This window comes from Ursus americanus, chromosome 8, assembly GCF_024610735.1.
Source record: "Ursus americanus isolate L20-20 chromosome 8, mUrsAme1.1.p, whole genome shotgun sequence".
Lineage (NCBI taxonomy): Eukaryota > Metazoa > Chordata > Mammalia > Carnivora > Ursidae > Ursus > Ursus americanus.
The window spans coordinates 5,271,695-5,298,264 of record NC_142134.1 but is presented as its reverse complement, the minus strand read 5'-3'; the positions used below and the strand labels follow the sequence as shown (position 1 = coordinate 5,298,264).

Sequence of the window (26,570 nt, the reverse complement as noted above, 5' to 3'; positions counted from 1 at the left end):
CAGTCCTGCGCCCTTCTATCCCGAAGACACAAACCCCACACACCTAGCCCAGAGCTCCGATCACCCTCCACCCTAGCAGACCACCTCGGGAATAGGCAGGAGGCGCCGTGCTGCCCCTCCCCCACCCCTCTCCCCCAGCTCTCAGGCCCCCACCAGAACGTGTGCGCTACACGCCGCCGCGGCCAGTCTCCGGGGCGCCCCCAGTTGCCCACGGAGAGGTCAGGCCCAAGAAGAGGGGGAGGGGGCGGCAGGGGGTAGCGTGCGCGCCGGGAACGCCGTCCCGCGGGGTCCCCCAGTCCGAAGGGAGACGGAGCGCGGGGACCGGTGGGGGTGGGGGCCAAAGGCAATACTCACCGGTTCCACAGTCGCCATCTTAGATCGATCTGATCGCACAACCGCTCCTGAAGGGGGGGTGAGAGGAAAAAAATGAGATTCAAACCGGATTGGCCGGCTACTGTCCACGTGACGGACGTGTCCGTTTGGCCCGGCGGCGCCTGCGCAAGACTGCGGCTGCGTGGATGACAAGAGGCTTCTGGGAAGTGGAGTCTCTCTCGCTCACACTCTTTCTCTCTCTCTCTCTCTCCCTCTTTTTTTAAGGGCAAAGAAGTTTAAAAAAAAAAAAAAGGACTGGTCGCGTGGTTGGTGGATAGGGTGCGCGGTTCTCGGCGGCGGACCCTAGCGTGGCGGAGGGTGGTTTTCAGTCCTGTGCTCTTCCGCCTGGATAGCTGCTGTCGCGTTTACTGCCAGGCATGCCTGCTGCGCCCTTTGTTGCCCTGTCCTCCCATCTTCCCGGGAAAGTTGGGAACTGTAGGCTCAGCACGCACAATGAGGCTTCATTTGCTTAGTTGAGGTCCTAGGACAAGTTGTCTGTTTATTTAAATTTTGTTTGACTTCCCACCATTTTCTCTTGCTTTCAGAAAGAGGCGGCGATGGAGAGTCGTCGTTTAAAGCAATCAACCCTCCCTCGTCCCGCGGCTCTGCTCTGCTAACGCTGGTGGTCACTCATTGCCATCACTGCGAAAGGGGGTGGCGGAACCGCCCGCAGTACCCACTTGCCACAGGTTGGGGGAGGGGGAGTACACCCGACAGCTTTTCCTGTCCCGAATCCTGAGATTAAGACCTCAGGGCTAAATCTTGAGTAGAAGTAAAAATTATTTGAGAGTTCTGTCCTCTCGGTTCCACTACTGTACTTAACGAGAACGGAAATAGGCTAAGTCCAGGTGCCAGCCAGGGAAGCCACTCCGGGCCCCGCTGACTAAGCCCTGGACTGATCGTCAGAAGTTAGGTCGGTCAACGATGACTCTTGACGTTGACTCATTCTCCTTGGGCGAGTGACTTAATCATTCAGTGCCGCAGCTTTTTCATTTATGAACCACAGATGATAATACACTTACCTCACAAGGGTGTGCTGTGGTAATGATTGTAACCAGCTTTGAAAATGCATCGGACTCTGTAAGTGCTTAATAATAAGGCAACCTCGTGCCTCCCTAAGGATAAACTGCTTCCTCTAATGTTTTTTTAAACAGTGTTTTAATCATGTACACCAAGGAATTTAAAATTTAAAGTCAAGACGACTTTTTTCTTTATTACAGTAGTTACCTTCAATAGAGGCTTTATGTTCAGGAATATATTGTTATATTCACAACAATCAATGGCAGAAATTTATCCCCACACTGGCATCCTACCATTTCCTTTTCCTCTAAGATACTCTTTTGTCATTTCTTAAGACCGTGGTGTTCTGCACACTCTGGTTGCTAATAAAACAAATGGAGGTAAATCTAACAGACCACTACTATGAAGTTCTAATGAGAAAGACATATCTTTACTATTTTCCATACTTAAGAATGTTAACCCTAGAAACATCAGTATAAGCAGGCTGCCTGTGCCTGCCCTGCCTATGGTGTTGCTGATGTCCAGAGCTGTGTCATACCTATTATTGAGTACATAATGGTTGCTTGAGTTGACTAACACATAATTGAGGCTGTATATACAAAACCATTGCCTTTTCATATGTCTTGGTTTCCCTGGACGTCAGAGGTGAATAATGAAAGCTTTTTTCCAGTTAGCTCTAGTAGGCTTAAAGTTGATGGAATTCTGAATAAATAAAGAAATGGATTTCTACTTACAGAGACTATCTACTGTTACTTAAACTATCCAAAGTAATTACAGTCGATCTCAGGGATATCTTCTGTAGTATCTGGTTATCTTCTTTGAGGAGATAGCTTTCACAGTGCTGCTATATAGTAGCAAAGAATTGAGGAAATTCAGCCCCCATATGAGACTGAAAGCCAGTGATGGCCTTAAAACCTTTTTTTAATTATAGCTTCCATTTTATTAACTTTTCTCGATTAAAAAACTCCTCCCTTTTGGGGCGCCTGGGTAGCGCAGTCGTTAAGCGTCTGCCTTTGGCTCAGGGCGTGATCTCGGAGTCCCGGGATCGAGTCCCACATTGGGCTCCTCTGCTGAGAGCCTGCTTCTTCTTCTCCCACTCCCCTGCTGTGTTCCCTCTCGGGCTGGCTGTCTGTCAAATAAATAAAATCTTAAAAAAAAAAAAAAAAAAACTCCCCACTTTTGTTAGTCATTCCAGTACTTCTGTAATATTTACATCTGCTCCTATTCTTTGTAGCTTAATTTATCTCCATTTTGTATACACTTTGTTGCATGTGTTTTATGGCACATTCATGTGTCTTTGCCTAATATCACCATTAGATTCTACCATGTCAAAGATTTAGTGATTAGATTTTATCTATGTGTTTATGTGGTTGTATTGTTTTTGTCAGTCTGAATTATGCAGAGTAGAAATGTTTCACTTTATTTTTCTATTAATATACAATTACATTTGTTACTAACATATTCATGCTTATACTTAAGGAAAGGAAGGGCAATAAAGAGATCGATGAAATGGGATATGGTATTGAAAACTATCCTACTTCATCAAGTTAGTTAATACATAACTAATGGCCCAGCGTAGTATCATGGTAACCGTTACTTGTAAGCCTGGGATGACTGGTTATCATTTAGCATGTATAAATAGTCATGATCTTTTCCCTACTAAATATTCCTCAAGCTGTTATATTCCTAGCCTTTATAGATTTAACTCATGGTAAAAGATTTTAAATAATTTGATAGAATACATCAGTTTTTATCATTTATTTACCTCTTTGTCATTGGAATTTTATTTAGGTTTTCTAGATAATCAAAGTCATTGTTTTGCTGGGCATTGTTTAACTATGGTTCAAACTAATCACATCTGTTACAATCAGTCGCTCAAAAATATTATTGCTACAACCTCTGGGATTTTTTTTTAAGGCCTTGGAATTTTAGACAATCTGTTCTTATTAAATGCCTTTCTTAGTCTTTTTAGTCTCTGATCAGTATTAAGCAACCATTTTTCTTAAAATGAGTAGATCTTCAGATGGAAGATATGAAATTGCATAATAAAGTAAATGATCCTTGGGATGCCTGGGTGGCTCAGTCGGTTAAGTGTCTGCCTTAGGCTCAAGTCATGATGTCAGGGTCCTGGGATCAAGTCCCACATTAGGCTCACTGCTCAGCGGGATGTCTGCTTCTCCCTCTGCCCCTCCCCTGCTCTTGCTCTCTCTCTCTTAAATAAATAAATAAATAAATAAATAAATAAATAAATAAATAAATAAATAAAATCTTTAAAAAAAAAAGTAAATGATCCTTAATATTACCGTGTTGGCTATTAACTTTATTTTTTTTTTAAGATTTTATTTATTTATTCGACAGGATAGAGACAGCCAGCTAGAGAGGGAACACAAGCAGGGGGAGTGGGAGAGGAAGAAGCAGGCTCATAGCAGAGGAGCCTGATGTGGGGCTCGATCCCACAATGCCGGGATCACGCCCTGAGCCGAAGGCAGACGCTTAACCGCTGTGCCACCCAGGCGCCCCGGCTATTAACTTTAGATGTAATCTAAAGCAACCTCTAAGATTGAGGTTGGGTTTTTTCAAAACCTTATTCACTCTCTTTCTAAACTTGGTCATACTTTAAGCTCTATTTTTTTGTTACTGTCACTTTCTACAGTGATGTTCCTTAAAGAAAGATCTAAGGTGGTGGCTTCAGACAGGGTAAGTAATCTTTTAAATTACAATTGCATAGTTTAAGAACAAGCTGTGGTGTCAAATTATCAGTTTGTAATCCCAATCCTACCACTTAGTATTTGACTGCATGCAGATTTTTCATCTCTTTGTGCCTCGTTTTTAATTTTTTTTTTTAAGTAGACTCCACACCCAACATGGGGCTTGAACTCACAACCCTGAGATTAAGAGTTGCATGCTCTGCTGACTGAGCCAGCCAGGAGCCCCATCTTTGTGCCTCATTTTTGTCGTGAGTTAGAGAGAATAATAGTACTTGTATGGTTAGTGTGAGAAATAAATGATTTAATCCATTTAAGGTTCTTAGAATAGTTCTTAGAACATAGTGAGCACTCAATGTTAACTATCATTATCATGATGTGATATCGTAGTAACATAAATTTCTTATTTCTACTTTTTAGTTTAGTCTAATATGCTTAAGTATTCTTTTATGCAGAGAATCAACCCCAGCCCATTATCTTTAAGGATACTCTAGGCTTTCAAACTCAAGTAACATTTATCAATCAATTTCCTATAACATACCAAATATTTTTCATATCAATTACTTTGTTTGACCTGTACAACGATTATGTGAATTAAGCATTAGCATCCCCATTTTACAGATAAAGAACAAATGCGTTAAAGTTAGGGGACATAAGCAAATCCACACAGCCAATGGTGAGCTGGAATTCAAACTCAGTTCTCTTGACTCAAGATTCTTTCCTCCATACCACAGCGACTTTCCTCTGATAGGTTCTTCCAAATGCCTGTTCCTTTTCAAAGGACTTCTAATACTGAGTACATTTACAGAACTGACAAACCATTCAAGAAGTACTAAGTCAGTAATGGGAAATGTGTGATCACTGGCAGATATTTAAAGCACATGGAAAGCCCAGGCACTTCCTTCCTGGACTGTAAAATCTGCTTGGCATCCTAAGTCATAGAAATATAAATAGTTCAGTACCCATATAAAGAAGTGTGACTAAGAACCAAAAGGATGCAGCTAACAAACACCCTAACAAGCACTCATTCATCTAATGAATGAGAGAGTCACATAGTTCCTTCCCTTGTTTCACCCAGGTCTCTGTTCTAATGCCACCTCCTCAGGGAAGACTTCCTTGACCACCCTACCTACGTTAGCATGCTCATTACTCTTTATCTCCTTACTTTATTTTTCTTCAGACAACTTCATTACCCTAGCTCTACACCCAAGAGTATATTAAACATTGTTTAATTAATTGTAGGTTGTCTCCACTATTAAAATATTAGCTTCTTGATGATTTGTAAACAAATATTTGGGAAAATTCAAATATAATTTTAAAAACCACGTAAAATTTCTAGACTGAAAACCAATAATGTAAGTAATAGAAAAATTATTATATGTCAAGCATGATGTTATGCAGTTTACTTGCCATGGTAATAACCTCATTTAATCTTTAAAATAACATTCTGAGATAGATAAGGAAACTGAAGTTAAATAACTTTCCCTAAAACACAGTCTGGTTTTCAGGGCTCTTAACACTACATAATATTGACTGGATTGTGACTGGACCACCTAGTATGTGAGATCATTGTCTGAAATAATGAGAAAGAAATAATCTGTAAAGAGTACGTGAAAAATTCATATAAGTAGTATGTTGGGCAACAATAAGATAGCTCCCAAAGTGATTTATCTTAATTTACCTTTTAAAACTGAAATTAAGAAAAACGTAAACATATGCGAGGAGGTCAATAGTATTTAGAAATAATCTGCAAGATTGTAAACACCCAAAATTCAGAGATTTAAGTGAACTCCCAGGGAGGCATGACTGAATTTTCATTGCCACATATGTGAGTATGCCTGCATTGAATTTGTCTAAAGACAGAAATGTATTAATGGGTGGCAGATGGCCTGCTTGCTATCTATAAAAGAGAAATCTAGAATGACAATATTTGGTGATCCGTCACTAGCACTGTTCCTCATTGGAGATGGTTTCTTGAGGACACCAACCATACAGCTGATTTACCTTGCTTTGATTCCAGGTTCACAATCATATGGTAAACGTATCTTCCCATATTGATTTGTACAAATGTCGGGCTGATATGGAAACAGTAATATCCAGATCCATAATAGTTATATTGCTGAGTCCATTTTCAAAAAGTTTTTTTTTAAGTAAGCTCTATATCCAACATGGGGCTTGAACTCATGACCCTGAGAGCAAGAATAACATATTCTAGCAACTGAGCCAGTCAGGCACCCCAGAGTCTCCCCCCCCCTTTTTTTTAAGTACTAAGTTATTTAGTTTTTCATAATTATGGTCTCTGAGCTTGGAAAACAGCTACCCCTGCAGATTGGATTTTCTCTGTGTCCTCAGATTGTAATGATTCTCTGAAGAAATGTCAATCTGTAGGAATTGTCTGGTTGGCTAATCAGCCTTCTTTAGGACTTGCCACGTGCCTTTCTATTCCAACTGCATCTTTAGAGACCTGTGAATTAGGAACTTTTGACTTACCTGCGTCTAAAATCTTTAATTTCAGAGTTTGAGAGATAACAACCCTCATTCAGGAAGTTTCTTACAAACATGAGATGTACTTTTTAGTACATTCCAATATGATCCTATGTGTTTCAAGTAGCTAGTGGAAAACCATGATTATCGTTTTATTAATATAAATCATAAAATGTTGTTTATACTCAAAGAGAGCCACTTGTATCTTGAAAAAAATGAGAAATCACTATTAAATTCACGCTATCTGGGGAGAACTTTTGCCAGCTCTACAGATGCATTTAGTACGAGTTAACCAAGAGCATCAGAGCTCTGAAATGGAAATCAGGAAACAAGGGTCTATACTTTATCATATCAGTACCTGAGGTTATCAGGTTTTAAGATGGGGGAAGGGTTTGATCCAGATATGGGTATTAGCAGACTGGATATATTTCACTTGTAAAACCTGACTTCTGGGAAATGACAAAAGAGCATTTTCAGCAGACTTCTGAAACTGTTAGTTTAATTGCCAGGCAATTTATGGAAATGGCACCTCAAAAAAATAATCCCACTTTGTTTAAAAGTTCTTCCTTATATTCCTATATGCTTCCTCCCAACCACCCCTGCTAAGTTGAGAGAATTAATTCAGATGAAAGTTAAATGTGGTAACTATTTCATCTTACAATAAAGTAAGATGGTGAGGGGAGTAAACACAATCTTATCATTTTATTAGAGCTTAATTTTTACATTCTGAAAGAGACTTTTGGCAATCTATAGGAAAATATCAGCAGCTGTTGTTAAAATTGAAAAGCGAAGGGGACAATATTATGTTTTGTTAACTACAAAAAATTGGATAAATGTAATATTTGAAAGGCAGAGCAATCAACGGTACTTGACTGAAAATATTTGAGTATTTCTAGTCTTTTGAGTATTTTAAGTATTTAGACTTCTTACTTTTATTTTTTGTCCTAAAAAGCAATGTTAAATTCTATGTCAACTATACCACAATAAAGCTGTTTGTTTGTTTGTTTGTTTGTTTGTTTGTTTGTTTGTTTTTTAAGCTGAAAAGGATCCCTGGGATCCATGACCCTGAGATCACAACCTGAGCCAAAACCTAGAGATGGATGCTCAACCGACTGAGTCACCCAGGCGCCCCAGTATATCCAACATGCCAACATTTTATGCTTTTACAATTGTAGGGCACATGCAATTTCGAAGTTGGCATTTTTTTCATGGTATTTTATTGCAAATATTGCATATTGAACATCGGTTACAGACTGGATAACATTTTTAAACATTTTATTTTGAAAAATAATCAAACTTACAGAATCGTTTTAACAGTAAACTCTCAAAAATGTTTCTAAATTCACCAATCATTAAAATGTTGCCTTGTCTCTCAATCTCTCTCTCATTATTTCTAAGTCATTCAAGAGCAAGTTGCAGACATAATGACCTCTAAATAGTTCAGCATATTCCTAAATATAAAGACATTTTCCTATAGAGCCGTACAATTAATGAAATCAGGAAATGTTATGTTAATTCAATACTTTTATCGAAAACATATAATCAACATTTGAATTTTGCCAATTCCAATAATTACTTTCGTAGAATTTTTTTTTCCCAGTCCGGGATCATGCATTGCATTGGTTGTCAGGTCCCTTCAGTTTCTTTTAATATGGAACAATTTCCAGTTTTTCTTTGTTTTTTTTGAAATATTGACACTCTGAGGAATAAAGAACAGTTGTTTTGAAGAATATCCCTTACTTTTGGTTTACCCGATTGTTTCCTTACCACTGTTTGACATTCGGTGCTAATAGGGTTATTGTGATCTTGTTATGCTGATACAACATTGTTGGAGTGTGTATTTTTGGCAGAAATACTACATAAGTACTATCGTGTCCCCCCAGTTACATTGTTACATTGGTAACATTAGTAGCTTCAGAATATTCCACTGATTAGGTATATTACAATTCTCTTATCCAATTCCCCACAGTTATATATTCAGGTTATTTCCACTTTCTTCTATTATGAATAATGCTCCAATACATACATTCATGAGAAAAAAATTTTCATATTTTATTTTATTTTTTTAAAGATTTTATTTATTTATTGACAGAGAGAGACAGCCAGTGAGAGAGGGAACACAGCAGGGGAGTGGGAGAGGAAGAAGCAGGCTCCCAGCGGAGGAGCCTGATGTGGGGCTCGATCCTGGAATGCTGGGATCACGCCCTGAGCTGAAGGCAGATGCTTAATGACTGCGCCACCCAGGCGCCCCATTTTTTTCATATTTTAGATGATTCCTTCAGAATGAATTTTCAGCAATGGAATTAAACAGTTTATGAGATATAAACAAAATGTTCACTCTTTATACATATTGGAATTCACACTGCTCTCTAAAAATGTTATATTAATATAACAGGTCACAGAAACTCATCAGCATTGGGTGTTAAAAAGAATTAAGTGAATATTTTCTTAATTTTTATTACCAGTTTCTTCATTTACTTATTCATAGGCTTTACCTTTGTTCCCCTCCTTTTTATTTTGGAAATTTTTAAATCTACAAAATGTTGAAACAGTATAATAAACACTTGTAAATTCTTCATCTAGATTCTCTGGTTGGTAATCTTTGAATTAATAAAGATTGATAGGAATACTTGTGGTAATTAAAAAGTGAATAGAAGCCAATGGGGCCTGTTCCTTAGAATTATGGAAATAGTTAAGAGGACATGAAATCTGTAGGTGCAGAATAGATGGGCAGCCAACAAGAAAACTATTTGATTTGTACTATCAAAAAATTATGATGAATGATAAGAAGGCCAAAGGCAGTCATATCAATAAAACAATTCTTAAAATTCAATTATGATTAACATACAGTATTATATTAGTTTCAGGTGTACAACATAATGATTCAATAATTCTACACATTTCTCAGTGCTCATCAGGATAAATGTACTCATCACAATCTTTTGTCCAATTCCTGGACCTGAGCCAGTTTTCAGACCCAAAATCCATTGACTAAAGGAGCTGGGTGCCCAAGAGAAAGGAATCATGGCCAGTAATGGGGAAATGATTTTCCCAGTCCTTTCTCAAAAGGATTTATGGCCATTTATTTGGGTAACTGCACATCTTGGAGAAGGGAATACCTAAATATTTCTAATATTGTTGGACTCGGGTCTAACTTTACATTGATACCCAGAGCCCTGAAAAATCATCCTGGTTCTCCCTCTCAGAATGAGGACATATGGAATTCAAGTAATAAATGGAATGCCAGTTAGTATCTAGTGCACAGTAAATCTGCTATATCAAGAAACCCACCCCTGAGTATGTAACTGGATTAGTCATACTTCGTAGGTGGGACCTTGGCCCTTGGGAGAAAAGGTTTCATAGTGGTAAAGGACAAGCGAAAACCACTGACTCCAGTTAAGACAATAAGCCAAAAGCAGTATATTTCTGGGAACAATGGTAGTACCATTCGTAAAACTCAAAAAGATGCAGGGATGGCAGTCCTCATCATATCTTGATTTAATCCACAAGTCCTACCCATTTAAAAACTAGATAGATCCCAAATATAACACTAGATCTTTGAAACTCAAATAAGTGGAAACACAAATTGCTGCTACTATACCAGATGTGGTATCTTTGCTATAGCAGATTAACATGGCCTCGATACGTTGTATATATCCTTTAGTTTGGTGAAAATTTTTTCCCATCCTTATCCAAAATGTGGATTAAAAAGACTGCATTTACATAGACGGAACATATACATTTATAATTTTGCCCTCAGCTCATGTTATAATACAGTATAATATATGCTTCTGTCATAATATAGTTCCATGAGGTTTTGAATGTCTGGACATCTTGTAGAACACCACATTTACCTGCCGTAAAACAGCAAAGAGCCCTGCCCTTTGGACCATATGAACCAGAAGACCTATGATGTCAGAGGTGTCAGTGGTCGTAAAAGATGCCATGTAGAATGTTTGGCAAGCCGCAGTTGGATAATCACGATGTAAGTCTCTGGGGTTCCAGAGCAATGGCATTTGAAGCAGAGAATTTTACTCCTTTTGAAAAACAATTTTCTGGCATGCTGTTAGACCCTGATAGAAGGGAAATACTTGCCCACGGGACATCAAGTGACCATATGGTTGCAACTACCCATGATGAGCTGGGTTCTATCAAACCCATTCCACGAAGTCACAAGGCTAGGCAGCCTAGCAATGATTCATTATGAGATGAAAGTTGTACACTGGAATCTAGCATAAGCAGGAGGGCACAAGCAAGTCGCATCAGCACATCTCCTTCATCTTACATTGTGGCTATATGGAGAATTATTCAAGATCACCTGGTGGAGGAAGAGAGGTCAAGGTTGAATCATGGCAGAGTCCACTCAATAAGTGGGTGCAAGCTGAAAATAGAAGTTCACTGTAGCTCCACATGGGTACGGCCTTAAAAAACACTGGTGAGAGCCAAAGACAATGAGATACCTAGGAATAAACCTAACCAAAGAGGTGAAAGACCTGTACTCTGAAAACTATAAAACGTTGATGAAAGAAATCGAAAGATGATACAAAGAAATAGAAAGACATTCCATGCTCATGGATTAGAAGAACAAATATTGTTAAAATGTCTATCTTACCCAAAGCATTCTATGCATTTAATGCAATTCCTATCAAAATACCAACAGCAGGGGTGCCCGGCTGGCTCAGTTGGAAGAGCGTGTGACTCTTGATCTCAGGTCGTGAGTTTGAGCCCCACTTTGGGTATAGAGATTACTTAAATATATTTAAAAAAACTTTAGAAGAAAATACCAACAGCATTTTTCACAGAACTAGAACAAAAAATCCTAAAATCTATATGGAACTACGAAGACCCCAAATAGCCAAAGCAATCTTGAAAAAGGAAAGCAAAGCTGGAGGCATCATAATTCTGAACTTCAAGTTACATTACAAAACTATAGTAATCAAAACAGTATGTTATTGACACCAAAAAACACATAGATTGATAGAATAGAATAGAAAATCTAGAAACAAATCCACAATTATACGGTCAATTAATCTTCAACAAAGCAGGAAAGAATATCCATTGGGAAAAAGACAGTCTCTTCAACAAATGGTGTTAGGTTTTCCCAACTGGACAGCAACATGCAAAAGAATGAAACTGTATCAAACATAAAATAAATTCAAAATGGATTAAAGACCTATGTGAGACTTGAAATGATAAAAATCCTAAAGGAGAGCACAAACAGTAATTTCTCTAATATTAGCTGTAGGAACTTTTTTCTAGATTTGTCTCCTGAAGCAAGGAAAACAAAAGCAAGGATAAACTATTGGGACTACATCGAAATAAAAAGCTCTGCACAGCAAAGGAAACCATCAACAAAACTAAAGGCAACCTACGGAATGGGAGAAGATATTTGCAACTGACATAGCTGATAAATGGTTAGTATCCAAAATATATAAAGAACTGATGCAGTTCAACACCCAAAAAGCAAATAATTCAATTAAACAATGGGCAGAAGACATGAACAGACATTTCTCCAAAGACATACAGCTGGCCAACAGACACATGAAAAGATGCTCATGATCACTTATCATCAGGTTAATGCATATGAAAACTACAGTGAGATATCACCTCACACCTGTCAGAATGGCTAAAATCAACAACACAAGAAACAACAGGTGTTGGTAAGGATGTGGAGAAAAAGGAAACTCTTGCACTATTGGTGGGAACGCAAACTGGTGCGGCAACTGTGGAAGATAGTATGGAGGTTCCTCAAAAAGGTAAAAATAGAGGGGCACCTGGGTGGCACAGCAGTTAAGCATCTGCCTTCAGCTCAGGGCGTGATCCCGGCATTATAGGATCGAGTCCCACATCAGGCTCCTCCGCTATGAGCTTGCTTCTTCCTCTCCCACTCCCCCTGCTTGTGTTCCCTCTCTCGCTGGCTGTCTCGCTCTGTCAAATAAATAAATACAATCTTAAAAAAAAAAAAAAGGTAAAAATAGAACTATTTTATGATACAGCAATCATACTACTGGGGTATTTACCCAAAGAATACAAAAACACTAGAGTGCTTAGTTGGCTCAGTTGATACAACATATGGGTCTTGATCTCAGGGTCATGAGTGCAAGCCCCATGTTGGGTGTGGAGCCTACTTACAAAAAAAAAAAAAAAAAAAAGGGAAAAAAAAGAATACAAAAATATTAATTCAAAGGGATACATGCACCCCCATGTTTATAGCACAGCATTATTTACAATAGCCAAGATATGGAAGCAGCCCAAGTGTCCATCAATAGATGAATGGATAAAGAAGATGTGATATATATATATATATATATATATATATATATATATATATATATATATATATATACACACACACACATATATACACACACATATATACATATACATTTATATATGTATTTTATATATATGGAATATTATTCAGCCATAAAAAATGAAATCTTGCCATTTCCAATGGCATGGATGGAGCTAGAGAGTATAATGCTGAGTGAAATAAGTCAGTCAGAGAAAGACAAATACCATTTTATTTCACTCACATGTGGAATTTAAGGAACAAAACAAACAGGCAAAAGGAAAAAATAAAAGAGTGAGAGAAACAAACCAAGAAACAGACTCTTAACTATAGAGAACAAACTGATGGTTCCCAGAGGGGAGAGGGTGGAGGATGGGTGAGATAGATGATCGGGATTAAGGAGTGTGCTGAGCACCAGGTTATTAAAATAAAAACTTAAAAAAAATCACTGGGGAGTGAAATTCCTCCAAATGAGCACACCGTGCACTGGATTCTCCACTTTGCATGGAAAGATAAGTGGCCTACTGTTAGAATGTATAAAAACCCACGTCAGTGGTGAATGGCTCAGCCAGCTACAAAGAGGCCTGAAAGAAGAAATATCAGAAGATTAGAGCCAAGCAGATCTGGGGTAGAACATGTGGATAAACATATGTGATACAAGTATGAAGATCCGTGTGTCACATGTTCATGTCCACCAGAGAGCATCTATCATGGAAGAGTCTCTAAACGACCAAGAAAACAAAATGACTTGGCCACTCGACATTACCAGCCTCTGTCATCAGCCACCTCAGTGCTCGCACCATGGGTACATGGACAGAATACCCATGGGGACAGTGAACGGAGGCCACACGAGGCCCCCAAAAATGAACTCACCAAGGCTGATGTAGCTACTGCCACTGGGAAGCTCCAACATGGCGGACAAAGGAGGACTCATTGTTCCGTCAGAAGTCATTGACCCCGCGGATCAGGATGGGGTAGAGCTGCTGGTAAGCAGTGGGGCAGGGAGGATACGCTCGGTGCCCAGGAGATCCACCCGGGGGCCTCCCGGTACTTCCTCGCCTAATTTTAAAGGCAAATGGACAAAGAAGGGCATAGCACCCTGGGAATCAGACCAGGGTGAGGACCTGCGCCAAACCATGGGCAAACTATTGAGACCAGCACAGGTGCTTTCTGAGGGTGAGGAGCCTCTGGAGTGGCTAGTGGAGGAGGGAGAGGAGGAGGCTCAGCCACAGCCCCGACAGCAGCTGCTGGCGTGGAGTCTGTAATTCCTCCCACTCATCTTCCACTTCCAAATTTCCCTTGGAAACCAGGCCCACTGTGACCTGGTTCAGACTCTTCCAGAATATATGTGATGCAGTGGATCTGCACACCTGAAACTAATGCAATACCGTGTGTCAACTGTACTTCAATAAAGAAATAAATTAAACTTGAAAAAACAGGAGCGGATGTGAGCAGCACAGGGTTTAAACTATCGTCGATGCGATGGTGACCCACCAAGATCTGCCTTTAATAATGACTCGTTGCCCCAAGCTCTGCGTCAGAGTGTAGAACGAGCAAAAACCAGTTACGTGATACTTTGTTTGGAGCAGGTATAATTAGATATATAGGTGTAGAAGAACATCTATATTTAGTACATTTTAAATGAAATATTTTTAAAAATATGTACCAACAATTGAATAGGCCTAGAGAAATTCGTGATTGAATCATAATTTATGAATAAATTAGAAAATATACAATGCATAATTGTCATAAAACCCTGAGTACATAAACTGAGCTGAATATGTAAATCAGAGTGAAAAATATTAAATTGCAATGTGACACATCTGGCTACTTAAGCTGTGATTTCCGGATTTTTTTTCGAAATTGCTATATAAAGAATTCATATGTTCTGACTCAAAGGATTATTATTGCTTTTTAGGGTAATACAGTTTGAGAATGTGGCTAATATTATTATACTTAGATGGGTGGCTTACTCATTTCTATATTTGGAAATGCTAAAATCCTGAAACTATACTTTATGTTATTTATAATGTTCCTGCTATTTTTTTTGGATTGAGAACAGGTAAAAATTCATTTAGACATGCTGACCCCATAGTCTCTAATCCTCACAACTAAATTCTAACTCAGGCTGCTAGGACAAGACCTTCCCAGTAAGTGATCTTATGTGAATATATTAGGGTTCTCCAGAGAACCCTAACCAAACAGAATAATATCCTGCTATAGGACATATATGTATCTCCTATATAAATGACTTATAGGAATTGGCTTATGCATTTACAGAGGCTAGGAAGACTCGCAATCTGTTGTCTACAGGCTGGAGAACCAGGAAAGCCAGCGGGAGGATTCAGTCTGTGTCTGAAGGTCCGAGAACCAGGAGAGCCAATTGTGTAAGCCCTAGTGCAAGTGCAAAGGCTGGAGAACCAGGAACACTGATGTCCAAGGGCAGGAGAAGATAGATGTCCCAGCTCAAGCAGAGAAAAAATTCACCCTTTCTCCACCTTTTTATTCTGGTTTGGATGTTGCCCACCCACACTGGTGAGGGCATTCTTAGTCTACCAGTCGATTGCTAGTGTCTTCCAGATGCATCCACACAGATACACACAGAAAAAATGATTTGCCAGCTATTTGGGCATCTCCTAGCCCAGTCAAGCTGACTCATAACATTAACAAGCACAGTGACACTGAAGTAGCTAAAAATAGTATCTGGAACTCACCAGCTTAAAGTAGAATTGGAGTCTTATTAACCAGCCTCCTCCAATGTTGACCAGATGTTTTATTTTTAAAATAAAGTGTTGCAGGGGTGCCTAAGTGGCTCAGTTGGTTAAGCAGCTGACTCTTGATTTTGGCTCAGATATTGATTTCAGGGTCGTAAGATCAAGCTTGGCGCTGAATGTGGAGCCTGCCTCAGATTCCCTCTGCCCCTCCCCTACCCCACAACCCCCCCAATTGCAGGCACATGCTCTATCTCAGAAAAATTTTAATAAATGAATGAATGAATGAATGAATGAATGAAGTGTTGCAGGGGCACTTGGCTGGCTCATTCAGTAGAGAGTGTGACTCTTGATCTTGGGGTCATGAGTTTGAGTCCCATGTTGGGCATAGAAATTACTTAATAAAAAAAAATTTTTTTTAAGTGTTGCAGGTATTGTTGCAACCCCTTTTGTATTCCTCCTACATCACACTTCCCTCCAACCCTCCCAAATAGTCCTAGAGCATCCTTCCTAAAGACTCAACCTCTAAAAATCCTTTTATATATTGTTGGTCATATGTAACTTATAAGGGTTAGTAATCTTTCCTGATTTAAAATGATTGCTGTTTACCAGCCTCAAGAAAATTTTCAAGAAATTAATATTAAGATACTTTGTCGGAACCTGCCAAATGGAATTCCTAGTTTGAATACTAGTAATTAATATGACATGTAATTCATCAAGAGATTGTGAATAGAATTGATGAAAAATGTGCTTTTAACTATGAAAATTATGGTTGTATAAGATGACAGAGTATGTTTATGTGACTCTTACATCAGTCTTGGTGATTTCTTTTTTTTTTAAGATTTTATTTTTAAGCAATCTCTACACCCAACATGGGGCTTGGACTCACAACCCCAAGATCAAGAGTCCCACGCACATTCCACCAACTGAGCCAGCCAGGCGCCCCAGTCTTAGCGATTTCTGACTCAAAGAACATGATATGATCCTGATTGTGTGTTTGCTCACTGCATGTTTTCTTTTCTTTTTTTTTAAAGATTTTTTTTTTATTTATCTGAGAGAGAGACAGAGATAGTGACAGGGAGCATGAGCCTGAGAAGAGAGCGTGACACAGGGATCAATCCCAGGACCCTGGAATCATGATCTGAGCCAAAGGCAGATGCTTAACTGACTGAGCCACGCATGTGCTCCTCACTGCACGTTTTCATCCATGCACTGGCAACAAGGAAAAAGTACTGATAGTCTGATCCAGGTGATTCTACATGAGTGGTCCTTGAAGAAATAGCATCCTATATTCACAACTTTTGAGGATCCTATTAGTGAAAATAAAGTTCAAAACACCCTGTGTACCCCTTAATGACATATCTCGAAATGTCTTGTTTTGTTGAAACAAAGACAAGAATGAACTAACTCTCAGGAACAAGGAATTTGAACGACTTCAAAACCTCCTCTGTCTGTTATTTGCGCTGTGCAAGTCTGCTTCATTCTTTCTCACTGCAAACTGTCTCGAAATTGTAGGAAACACGGCTGCCCAAAACTCTCAACTTCATTGTCATACTATAGGACTTGCCACCATTCTGGTACTGACTCCCACGGTCCTGTGCTAAACTGATCGCAGGGAAGGAAGGGTTCTAAGTCATGGGCCCACATCTAGACCACAGCCGATGAAGTCCGGCAAGGGTGGGCTGTTATGATTGGCCTGACAGGTTACATACCCCTCTTGGACCAGTCAATTCTGCCTGGGAAAGAGGTAGCATTTGTAACAATGTAGAAACTTCTGTGGGAGTCAGAGAGCTGGAGGAGACGAAAGAGTAGGTTACAGAAAGGTGAATGGAGTGATGTGTTGCCAAGAAAAGAGTGTAAATTTAGTATCGAAGAAAAACCAAGACAAAGCCTTCATTAAAATCATACACGGGGCGCCTGGCTGACTGAGTCAACTGAGCGTCAGACGCCTTCGGCCCAGGTCATGATCCCGGAGTCCTGGGATTGAGCCCCGCATCAGGCTCCCTCTTCAGCAGGAAGCCTGCTTCTCCTTCTCTTCTCCACTTGTGCTCTCTCTCGCTGTCTCTGTCTCTTGCTCTCAAACAAATAAAAATCTAAAAAAAAAAAAAAAAGGTCATACATGGATGAATAATTAACCTGCTCGACCAACCTAGATATTATAAGATAAATAATCTCTAACAATAGAGTAAAAACCAAGCATATTTTGAAAGAACAATAATATGAAAAGATCCAGAGGAATACATATCCATATATTAGCAATGGTAATTTCTGGAGAATGTGTGGGGGGAAGGGTCGTGCAGAGACTTCCATGTTTTACACATCCATAGTGTGACATTTTTATGATTATATGTACATTTGTAGTGTACCAAACTTGTGAAGAAACAGCAAACAAAGACAGAAGACCCAAGAGTCCTTAACAGTCTGTTAAGCAACAACAATAGAGGACTGTTACGTACTGGGAAACCACAAGAAGTGTCATGTGGGATGAAAAACACACCAGAACCTAAAAAATGCAACAGTCACTGATTCTGTGAATCTGAAATGAAGAGAGGGAACGGTTCTTTTGCTCTCTGGGAGAAGAGTATCTGCAAAAGAAATAACAGCCAGGCTCATGAAATGGGTAAGATACTGACTTGAGGTCACAAAATGCATTGGAGGCTAGATAGATAAAAAAAGAAAAATAAGTGATTAGAGGAATCTGAAGCAGGAGAAAGAGAGTTAGGGATAGTTCAAAGATTTCTAAGGCCTAGGTTGTCGAGGTAACCCGTAACCAATACCCCCCAAAGGAGGTAGAGAGTAAATTTCGTTGGTTCAAGAAGCTAAAAGCACGGTATGACACAAAGTGATCAGTGCACTTCCCCAGTGAGAATGGAACTCTGGAGTGTAATGTGCTGTCTGTTCAGGGAGAACTTGACATTTGTGGTAACAAATTTAAAAATTGCCAGGCACTACTCTAAGCAGAGACAGAATTTCAGTTTAGAGCAGATTTTTTTGAGGCTGGGGGAATAGAATCACCAGAGTGGCTGCTTTTGGTTACATAAATGTAAGAACACAGGCATCCCAAACCCTTTATTTTGTCTTGACAAAGGCTGCCCTTCCACATGCTTCTTTTTTTTTTTTTTTTAAAGATTTTATTTATTTGACAGATATAGAGACAGCCAGCGAGAGAGGGAACACAAGCAGGGGGAGTGGGAGAGGAAGAGGCAGGCTCATAGCGGAAGAGCCTGATGTGGGGCTCGAACCCAGATCGCCGGGATCACGCCCTGAGCTGAAGGCAGACGCCTAACCGCTGTGCCACCCAGGCGCCCCCCACATGCTTCTTGATATGCAAATTTTCATAGAAACCAGGGAGCCTCCTGGGTGGAAAGGAACTAAGACCTTGACCTCTTCTCTTCTGATATTCCAATATATTACAATCTATTTAATAGATTGAGATGGTCTCAAATGATGCCCTCTGGCAGTAAAGGACACTGAAGGTACGAGGAATTAGCCATGAAGAAAGGGGGCATCTGGGGACAGGGACAAATCCCTATGTCTCATAGCATTTGGCTCACAAGTAAGCTTTTCTCCTTTTTTTTTTTTTAAAGATTTTATTTATTTATTTATTTGACAGAATGAGAGAGAGAGAGAGGGCACGCACACAAGCAGGCAGAGAAGCAGGCAGATGGAGAGGGAGAAGCAGACTCCTCCCTGAGCAAGGAGCCCCATGTGGGGCACCATCCCAGGCCCCCAGGATCATGACCTGAGCCAAAGGCAGATGTTTAACTGACTGAGCCACCCAGGTGCCCTGCTTTTCTCCTTTCTACCTCACAACTTACTTGTCTTGGAGAGTGTGTTCTTTAATATGTTAAAATGCTATAATTTTGGGGGTGCAAACCTACAATGACCTGTGCCCCATTTGGACCAGCGAGGTATTATTGTATTAGTAAACAGAATCATAACCTCAAACTAGAGCTGTTGGTGGACTGGTATGCTTCTCCAATTCTCTTTTCTGTAGCTAAGCAGTTTAGGATTAGAACAGGCCTTCTTGGACTGAGTAAGTTTCCAGGCTTTTTAATAATTCAGGGGTTAATGCCAAAACACAGCATCCTCCTCCAGTAATGAGTGGACAATAACAAAATTCAATAAAGATGTCCTAGGTATAAATTTAGAGAAGCACAACTGGATTGTGATTTTAACCAAGAAACTGAAATGAAGTGGTCACAGTATATTCTGGCTGAACAATTGTGCTTTAACAAGGGAGAGGGAGTTGGTGGTAGGTAGTCTCCCTGTCATATCTAAAAGGAAAGTTGAGAAAGATAATTTTGGCTGTTCTGCCTGCGTATTCAGGGCCTCGGAACACAAATATGGTAGCTGACCTGTGAGCCAGGAATCTCTCCCTATTCTAGACTGACAAAGTTGGTGACACTTGTTGTTTTTAAATAGGACATAAAACTTAAAGGTAACCCTATAAAATTAATCTTAAAAATGGCTTCCAGATGAATGCTAATGAAAATAAGTGGAATCCAAAACATTACTAATCTCTCTTCTACCTAACCAACATTTTTCTTTTCCTGAATTCTTTATCCTGGTTAATGATAAAAATCACCTTCTAGTCCCTCTTTTTTCTACAAATCTTGTCATCAGACCTCCACTGACTATCTCTCTCATCTTCCATATCTAGAAAATCATCAGGAATACACAATTCTTTTAACCTTCCGAAACATCCCCTCATCTCTTCATTCTCACTACCTTACTGTAGTGGACATCTTTTGGTCCCATAGCTCAGCTTTCCCCTTCCTCTGGTAACAGTGATTCTCTTCTTCGGGTGACCTACTCCTCTCCCACTCTAACCCTGTGGTCCTCCTGGGGTCCCTCTCAGAGATCTCCTTACTCCAGCCACAAGTGGGGCACAGGACCCAGGGGAGGAAATTAAAAGGGGAGGCAAACTTGAAAGGATGTGCTTCAGAAACTTCACCTTCTGCAAGTCAAGGTTACTGTGGTGGTCTTGGGAGATGACTCCCCAGCAGTGGTCTCTCCCCAGACGATTAGCCGAAGTCAGTAAGTCCCCACACTATTGACATTTGCAGTCAGCTAATTCTTGGTTGTGGGGGCTGTTTGGCACATTCTAGGAGGTTTAGTGGTATTCTTGGTTTTTACCTCTTAGATGCCAGTAGCACCCTTCCCCGAAGTTGTGACCAGAAAGCCTCCAGATATTGCCAGATGCCCCCTGGAAGGCAAAATCACCTCAGGTTGAAAACTACTGGTCTAAGCTATTTACAGTAATTCTCCTACTTATTCCAGTGGTGGATGTAGGACTGGGTGGGTATCCCAAACCGGGCCCCTGTGTTATTAAGGAATTGCCCACTAGAGGGCTTCTAGGAAGAGTTCCTCACTCCTAGGAAGAGTTCCTCACTCCTAGGAAAGTGAACCTGAAAAGAGACACGCTTGCCAGAAGTTGTGTCTGCATGTAGGTACTTAAACTGCCGCAGCTCTCTCGTAATCACAGAAGAACAAGCTCCAGGATGAAGCCAATATGGAGGGAGAAATGGAGAAATGTAGGAATGTAGAGAAATACAAGAAATGGGCATCCTTAAGTACTGACCTGATGATTTCCTTGCATGTTCCTATACACAATCTTATTTCTGGAATACCACTTATTTGTGGCTGTATATACACAAATGTAGTCATTCGGTGCATATATATATATATATATATATATATATATATATATATATATGATAAACAGCAGTATATATAGTGTAATCCACTTGGATGTGCATATATTTTTGAGTGTATATACACTTTTTTTCATATATAGATAATATTTTCACATAATACTTGTAGGCGATCCTTCCATATAAGTATATATAGAAATAATTCCTTCTTTTCATTGACTGTAAATGATTCTATTTTATAGATGAAGGGTGATTTATTTAGCCAGTATCCTGGAGGCTTTTATGTGTTTTCTTAAACATTTTTTAAGGCAAAGAATGGTTCGACAAATTTCCATATACATAAGGAATTTCACATGTGAGTATGTGTATGGAAGAGAATCCAAAAGAGGGATCACTAGGTAAAAGTGTATGTGCATATGTGATTCTGACAGATAATTGTAAAATGTCCTGGACAGATAATAAAATACGTAATACTCATTAGCAACACATGACAGCGCCTACTGACTCATAGCCTCACGAAAAAGTGATCAAGCTTTGTGTACTTTAGTAATTTCATGAAGTATGGTATTGCAATGCTGTAGTTTGAATGTCTCTTCTAATGAATGAAATTGAGTGTTTCTCCCTATATTTAAGAACCATGTGTAGGGGCACCTGGGTAGCGCAGTTGTTAAAGCATCTGCCTTTGGCTCAGGGTGTGATCCCAGCGTACCGGGATCGAGTCCCACATCGAGCTCCTCCGCTATGAGCCTGCTTCTTCCTCTCCCACTCCCCCTGCTGTGTTCCGTCTCTCGCTGGCTGTCTCTCTGTCACATAAATAAATAAAATCTTTAAAAAAAAAAAAAAGAACCATGTGTAATTTCTAGTTTTGTGAAATGTCTTTTCGTATCTTTGCCCATTTTTCTATTGAGTTGTGAAGTCATCTTATTATTGATTTTAAGGATCCCTTTATGTAGTAAGGAAATTTTCTCTTTGTGATATGAATTGCAAATATTTTTTCCCGGTTTATAGTTTGTCACTTTTCTTAATTGTTGATGAGTGTTCCCATTCAAGAATTTAAAAAATTGTTTTATGTGATTCATTTTATCAGTTTCATGTTTGACGGCTTGTGGGTTTATTTCATACTTAGGATACTCTATCTTATTTTAAGAGCATGGTTTTTGGTTTGTTGTTTTAAGTAGGCTCTGTGCCCATCATGGGGCTTGAACTCACGACCCCGAGATCAAGAGTTGAGAGCTCCACCGACTGAGCCAGCCAGAAGCCCCTCTAAGATTTTTTTTAATCTCTTTTATGTAGTTTTATATTTTTATTTTTACATCTAAGTTTAAATCTGTGAATTACTTATATTTTTTAGTGGAATGTGTTGTGTAAGAATCCAACTTTATTTTTCTAAACTATCAACCAGTTGTACCATATGTTCTTTTCTTTCTTTCAGTTCGTACATTTATTTATTACTGCAGGGTTTTTCTTCGTAGTTGCATCTACGAGCAATTCTATCCAAGTCTGTGTTTTTGTCCAAAAAATATTATTGATGAATTCTCCTTGGTTGCTCAGTATCTCTCTACCTGGGAACTGTTAGACTGTCCTATAATATTAGGGATGGGTACATTCTCTTTGTTATAACAACCAATATCCCTTATTGTGATACGTAATATGTACAAACCCAGCTTCTGGAGCCAGAATGTTGCATTGTGTCTGTTGTTTACTAGCCGTATGCCCTTGAGCTTTTTTTTTTTTTTTTTTTTTTGTAAGATGTTATTTGTCAGAGAGAAAGAAGAGCACAAGCAGGAGGAGCGGCAAGCAGAGGGAGAGGCAGGATCCCACTGAGCAAGGAGCCCCATGCAAGACTCAGTCCCAGGACCCTGGGATCATGACCAGATCTGAAGGCAGGTGCCTAACCAATTGAGCCACCCAGGCGTCGCTGACTTTGAGCTTCTTAATATCTCTGTGGCTCAGTTGCCTTACCTGTAAAATGAGGCTGTTGTGAGGATTAAGTGAGTTTTATGCTTGTAACACATCTAAAATGATGCCTGGCATATAGGCAAACTCTGTAAGTGCTGGGTATTACGAACATTACCCTCCTGTGGCTTGGAAGAGGGAGGAAGTGGGCTGAGGCCATGGGCAACTTGAAGGCTTTGTACGTCTTGGACTTTTAATTGAGAAATGATTGTATTCTTAACCTCTAATGTTAATGCCTCTCCTTTAATTTTTCCTCAGTTTTGCCCAAATGCTTCTGTATTTGGAAGATGTTTCTCAAAGTTTGGAAACTATTTCAATTTTTTTTAATATAGAAAATTCCAAACATATACAAAAGCAGTAAAAATCACAACAAACTTCATTCCAGCTTTAACTATTACTGACGTATGGCCTTCAAAGTTCTTGGTATGAGGTTCCTTAGTTGCCACACAAGGGAGGCTGTTGTCCTGACACCTAGGACAGGGATGATCTCTGGGCTTATACCTATCCTTCCAGGTTTCTAGAAAGCCTCAAACCTAATACTTGAGCTATCCTGATTAGCTGCTTTTTCTTGCAACTGTAACAGCCTATAGAAGTATCTCCACTCTAATTTCCTTACTCTGAAGATTTTATTCTTTTAAAGTAAATTCCTCACCCAATGTGGGGCTCAAACTTATGAACCCATGATCAAGAGTTCCATGCTCTACCAACTGAGCCAGCCAAGCGCCCCATAATTCCCTTACTTAGGACCTTCATCACTCTGTATCTGAATCATTGCAGTAGCAGCCTAATTCCTGTATTCAGACCTCTATGTCCAGTCTACCCTTGCACTGATGAGAGATTATTCTTCTTATACCTCAAGCCTAATGATAACACTCAGAATCCCAACAATTGCTCTCCGTTGCCCAGACAACAAAATTCAAATTCTCTTTTTTTCCACAAGAATCTGAGATGGGCCTTCTAAGCCTTCCACTAGAGTACTTTTCACTACATGATTGCTTTAAGAACAGCCTCTGGGTCAGGAAACAAGAGCACAGTGAGCCCTATACATTGTGGATAAGATACATCATGATATCACAAGTATTAAAATGTAAAGACATATTTAATGATTCTTATAATCGCAGATACAGTATTAGGGAAACAGCAAGAAATAAGTGGCATAATAAACTGAGTGATTCCAGGAGAGTTTAGCAAGGGAATTACTTATAAGACACGAACAAAGTTTAGGTAGTCAACAGGACATGGTGCAGTATCCTTAAGGCTAGCTCTGGGATAGGATGGGGGGGTATTACAACCTCTAAGTCTGAAGGGGCAAGTGAAGGACCATTACCAAGACCTACCAAGGGAAGTATATTGAGCAGGCCTCTAAACGAGAGGCAGCAAGCCAGGGAAACTGGGCAGGGTGGGGTACGGGGAAAAAATATCCCTACCTCACTATTCCCCCACCCTCCTATCTTCATGTTAGCTGAACCCCATCGGAACCCAGAGGAAAAGCAAGTTTATGAATGCAGGCAAACTTCCCGACACACAGATCATGATGAAGCAGACTGGAACACAGCGAAGAGGGAAACCAAAGGGGCAAATGGAAGATAGCTGGCACAGCTTCCATCCCGTTCACTCTCCCTTGTAAATCACAGATTAAATTGCCACAGGTCTGTAGATTTGTATTTTGCATCTAGTCTTCAAGCCCAACTTAATTTCCACCTTTTCCGTGAAGGCTTTCCAACGTCTTTAGCCAATTAGTCCTCCAATATGTTCCCGTTAAATTCCATTTAAAAGATTTAAATTTTACACTTTATTAAGAGCTGTCTATATGTTTATCTTCTCTGACATGGTATAAACTCTTTGATAGTGAGGGACATTTTACCATCATTTTGTCTCCTAGTTCTCCCCGAAAATACATAAAGCTACCTGTCTCAATGTCTCCTACCCAGAATCAAATATTTCAGAGCTGGAGAAAGTCCTAGAGACATGTAATTGAACTGCCTCATTTTATAGGTGAAAAAATTGGGTCTCAAAATCAGCATTGGTAAGAGCCCCATAAATGCTAGTTGAAGTGAAAATGAAGATTCAGCCAAATAAGCCAAAGGGTGTCTTCAAGAATGCTTTGAAAACAGTAGGGAAAAAATTATTGGGCAACCCTCTTGGTCCCCTCCCTCTCGGGGTGCTTTGTACTATCACTTTACTATCACTCAATAAACTTTGCTTTGCTGTCCGCCAAAAAAAAAAAAATTATTTTCTTGTAGAAAACCTATGGTGCTCTGTCACCTGTGATACAGTCTGTGATTTTGGTTTTTACTCAGGCTTCGGTGCTTTTATGAGAAGAATGAAATAAGTTAATGCATATGAAGTGTCTTAGCAGAGTGGCGGGCACATGGTAAACCTAAAAGTGGGTATTTGTGCTAGGGAGATTATGGTGAGATCTTTCAATAATTTAGAAATAAGGAAATAAAATTTTCCTCTGATCTTAACCTTAAAATTAACCACAAATAAACGACAGAAAATTCATGCAATGTAATAATCCATACCTGTTAATATAATAACATACATTTCTAGTTATTGACAGAAAAATATCTATAGTATATTATTGACTAAAACAGTACATTATATAAAAGCATGTATAATACTTTTTTAAAATTGAAGATGATTGGAAAGGATGTTTACCAAAATGTTAAAAGTGGTTTTAGCTGGGTAGTAGGTCTCTGGTCAATTTTACATTCTTTATGCTGTTCCGGAATATTTAAGTGTGTTATAACCAGCTTGTATTATTTTTAAAATCAGAAGATAAGTGTTACTCTTATGTCAAAAGCAAAAACCAATAATGGTAAAGTCATCTTAACCAGAGTGGCTTCTAGACCAGCTTGAGTGGACTGTAAAAGATAGAAAGCATCAACAAATCAAAAGAAAGAAAGTGTGAACGTGTCCGCCAGCAGGGACTTGTCTGCTACAGAGCAGCATGGAATGAGAAGAGTCAGAGGCACAAATTAGGCAGTAGCCATCCAAGTGCTGTCCGGGAGAGGGAGGGGCTTGGCCGGTGGAGCGGCTTTATTGACAAGACCATTCCTACCGTGGTGATGAGTTATTTCAGGCACTCTCAGCCTCATGGCGTTAAATTATAACAAAAGAAAGCAAAAACCCAAAGCTTTCATGTGAGGAATGAGAGAGAATGAAGCCAAAAATTCAGAAAAGAGTTTTAAAACTCACATGAACATGTTATATACAACTTTATTGCAAAAACATTTTTTTAAAAAAGAATTTAGTCAAGAGATACCTGGGTGGCTCAGTTGGTTAGGTGTCTCTGACTTAGGCTCAGCCAAGAAGGGTCATGGCTGAATATACTAGTAAAAACACGGAAAATTGAGAAGATGGTCAAAGA

General features: G+C 39.5%; 1 protein-coding gene and 1 long non-coding RNA gene across 2 annotated transcripts in view; one reads left to right on the top strand and one right to left on the bottom strand.

The window, feature by feature from the left end:
- Nucleotides 1-471, bottom strand: part of EIF4E (eukaryotic translation initiation factor 4E) — a 40,579-nt gene extending 40,108 nt beyond the window's left edge. Inside the window, exon 1 of the mRNA XM_045792247.2 lies at nt 355-471. Within this exon, the coding sequence (XP_045648203.1) occupies nt 355-372 (18 nt within the window). The 5' untranslated portion in view covers nt 373-471. The remainder of the gene's footprint in view (nt 1-354) is intronic.
- Nucleotides 472-874: 403 nt separating this feature from the next.
- LOC148109516 (uncharacterized) lies at nt 875-7,864 on the top strand. The gene is made up of 3 exons (XR_015725415.1): nt 875-1,061; nt 4,046-4,089; nt 7,619-7,864. It is a non-coding gene; the product is annotated as an uncharacterized LOC148109516 (long non-coding RNA).
- The last annotated feature ends 18,706 nt before the right edge of the window (nt 7,865-26,570 follow it).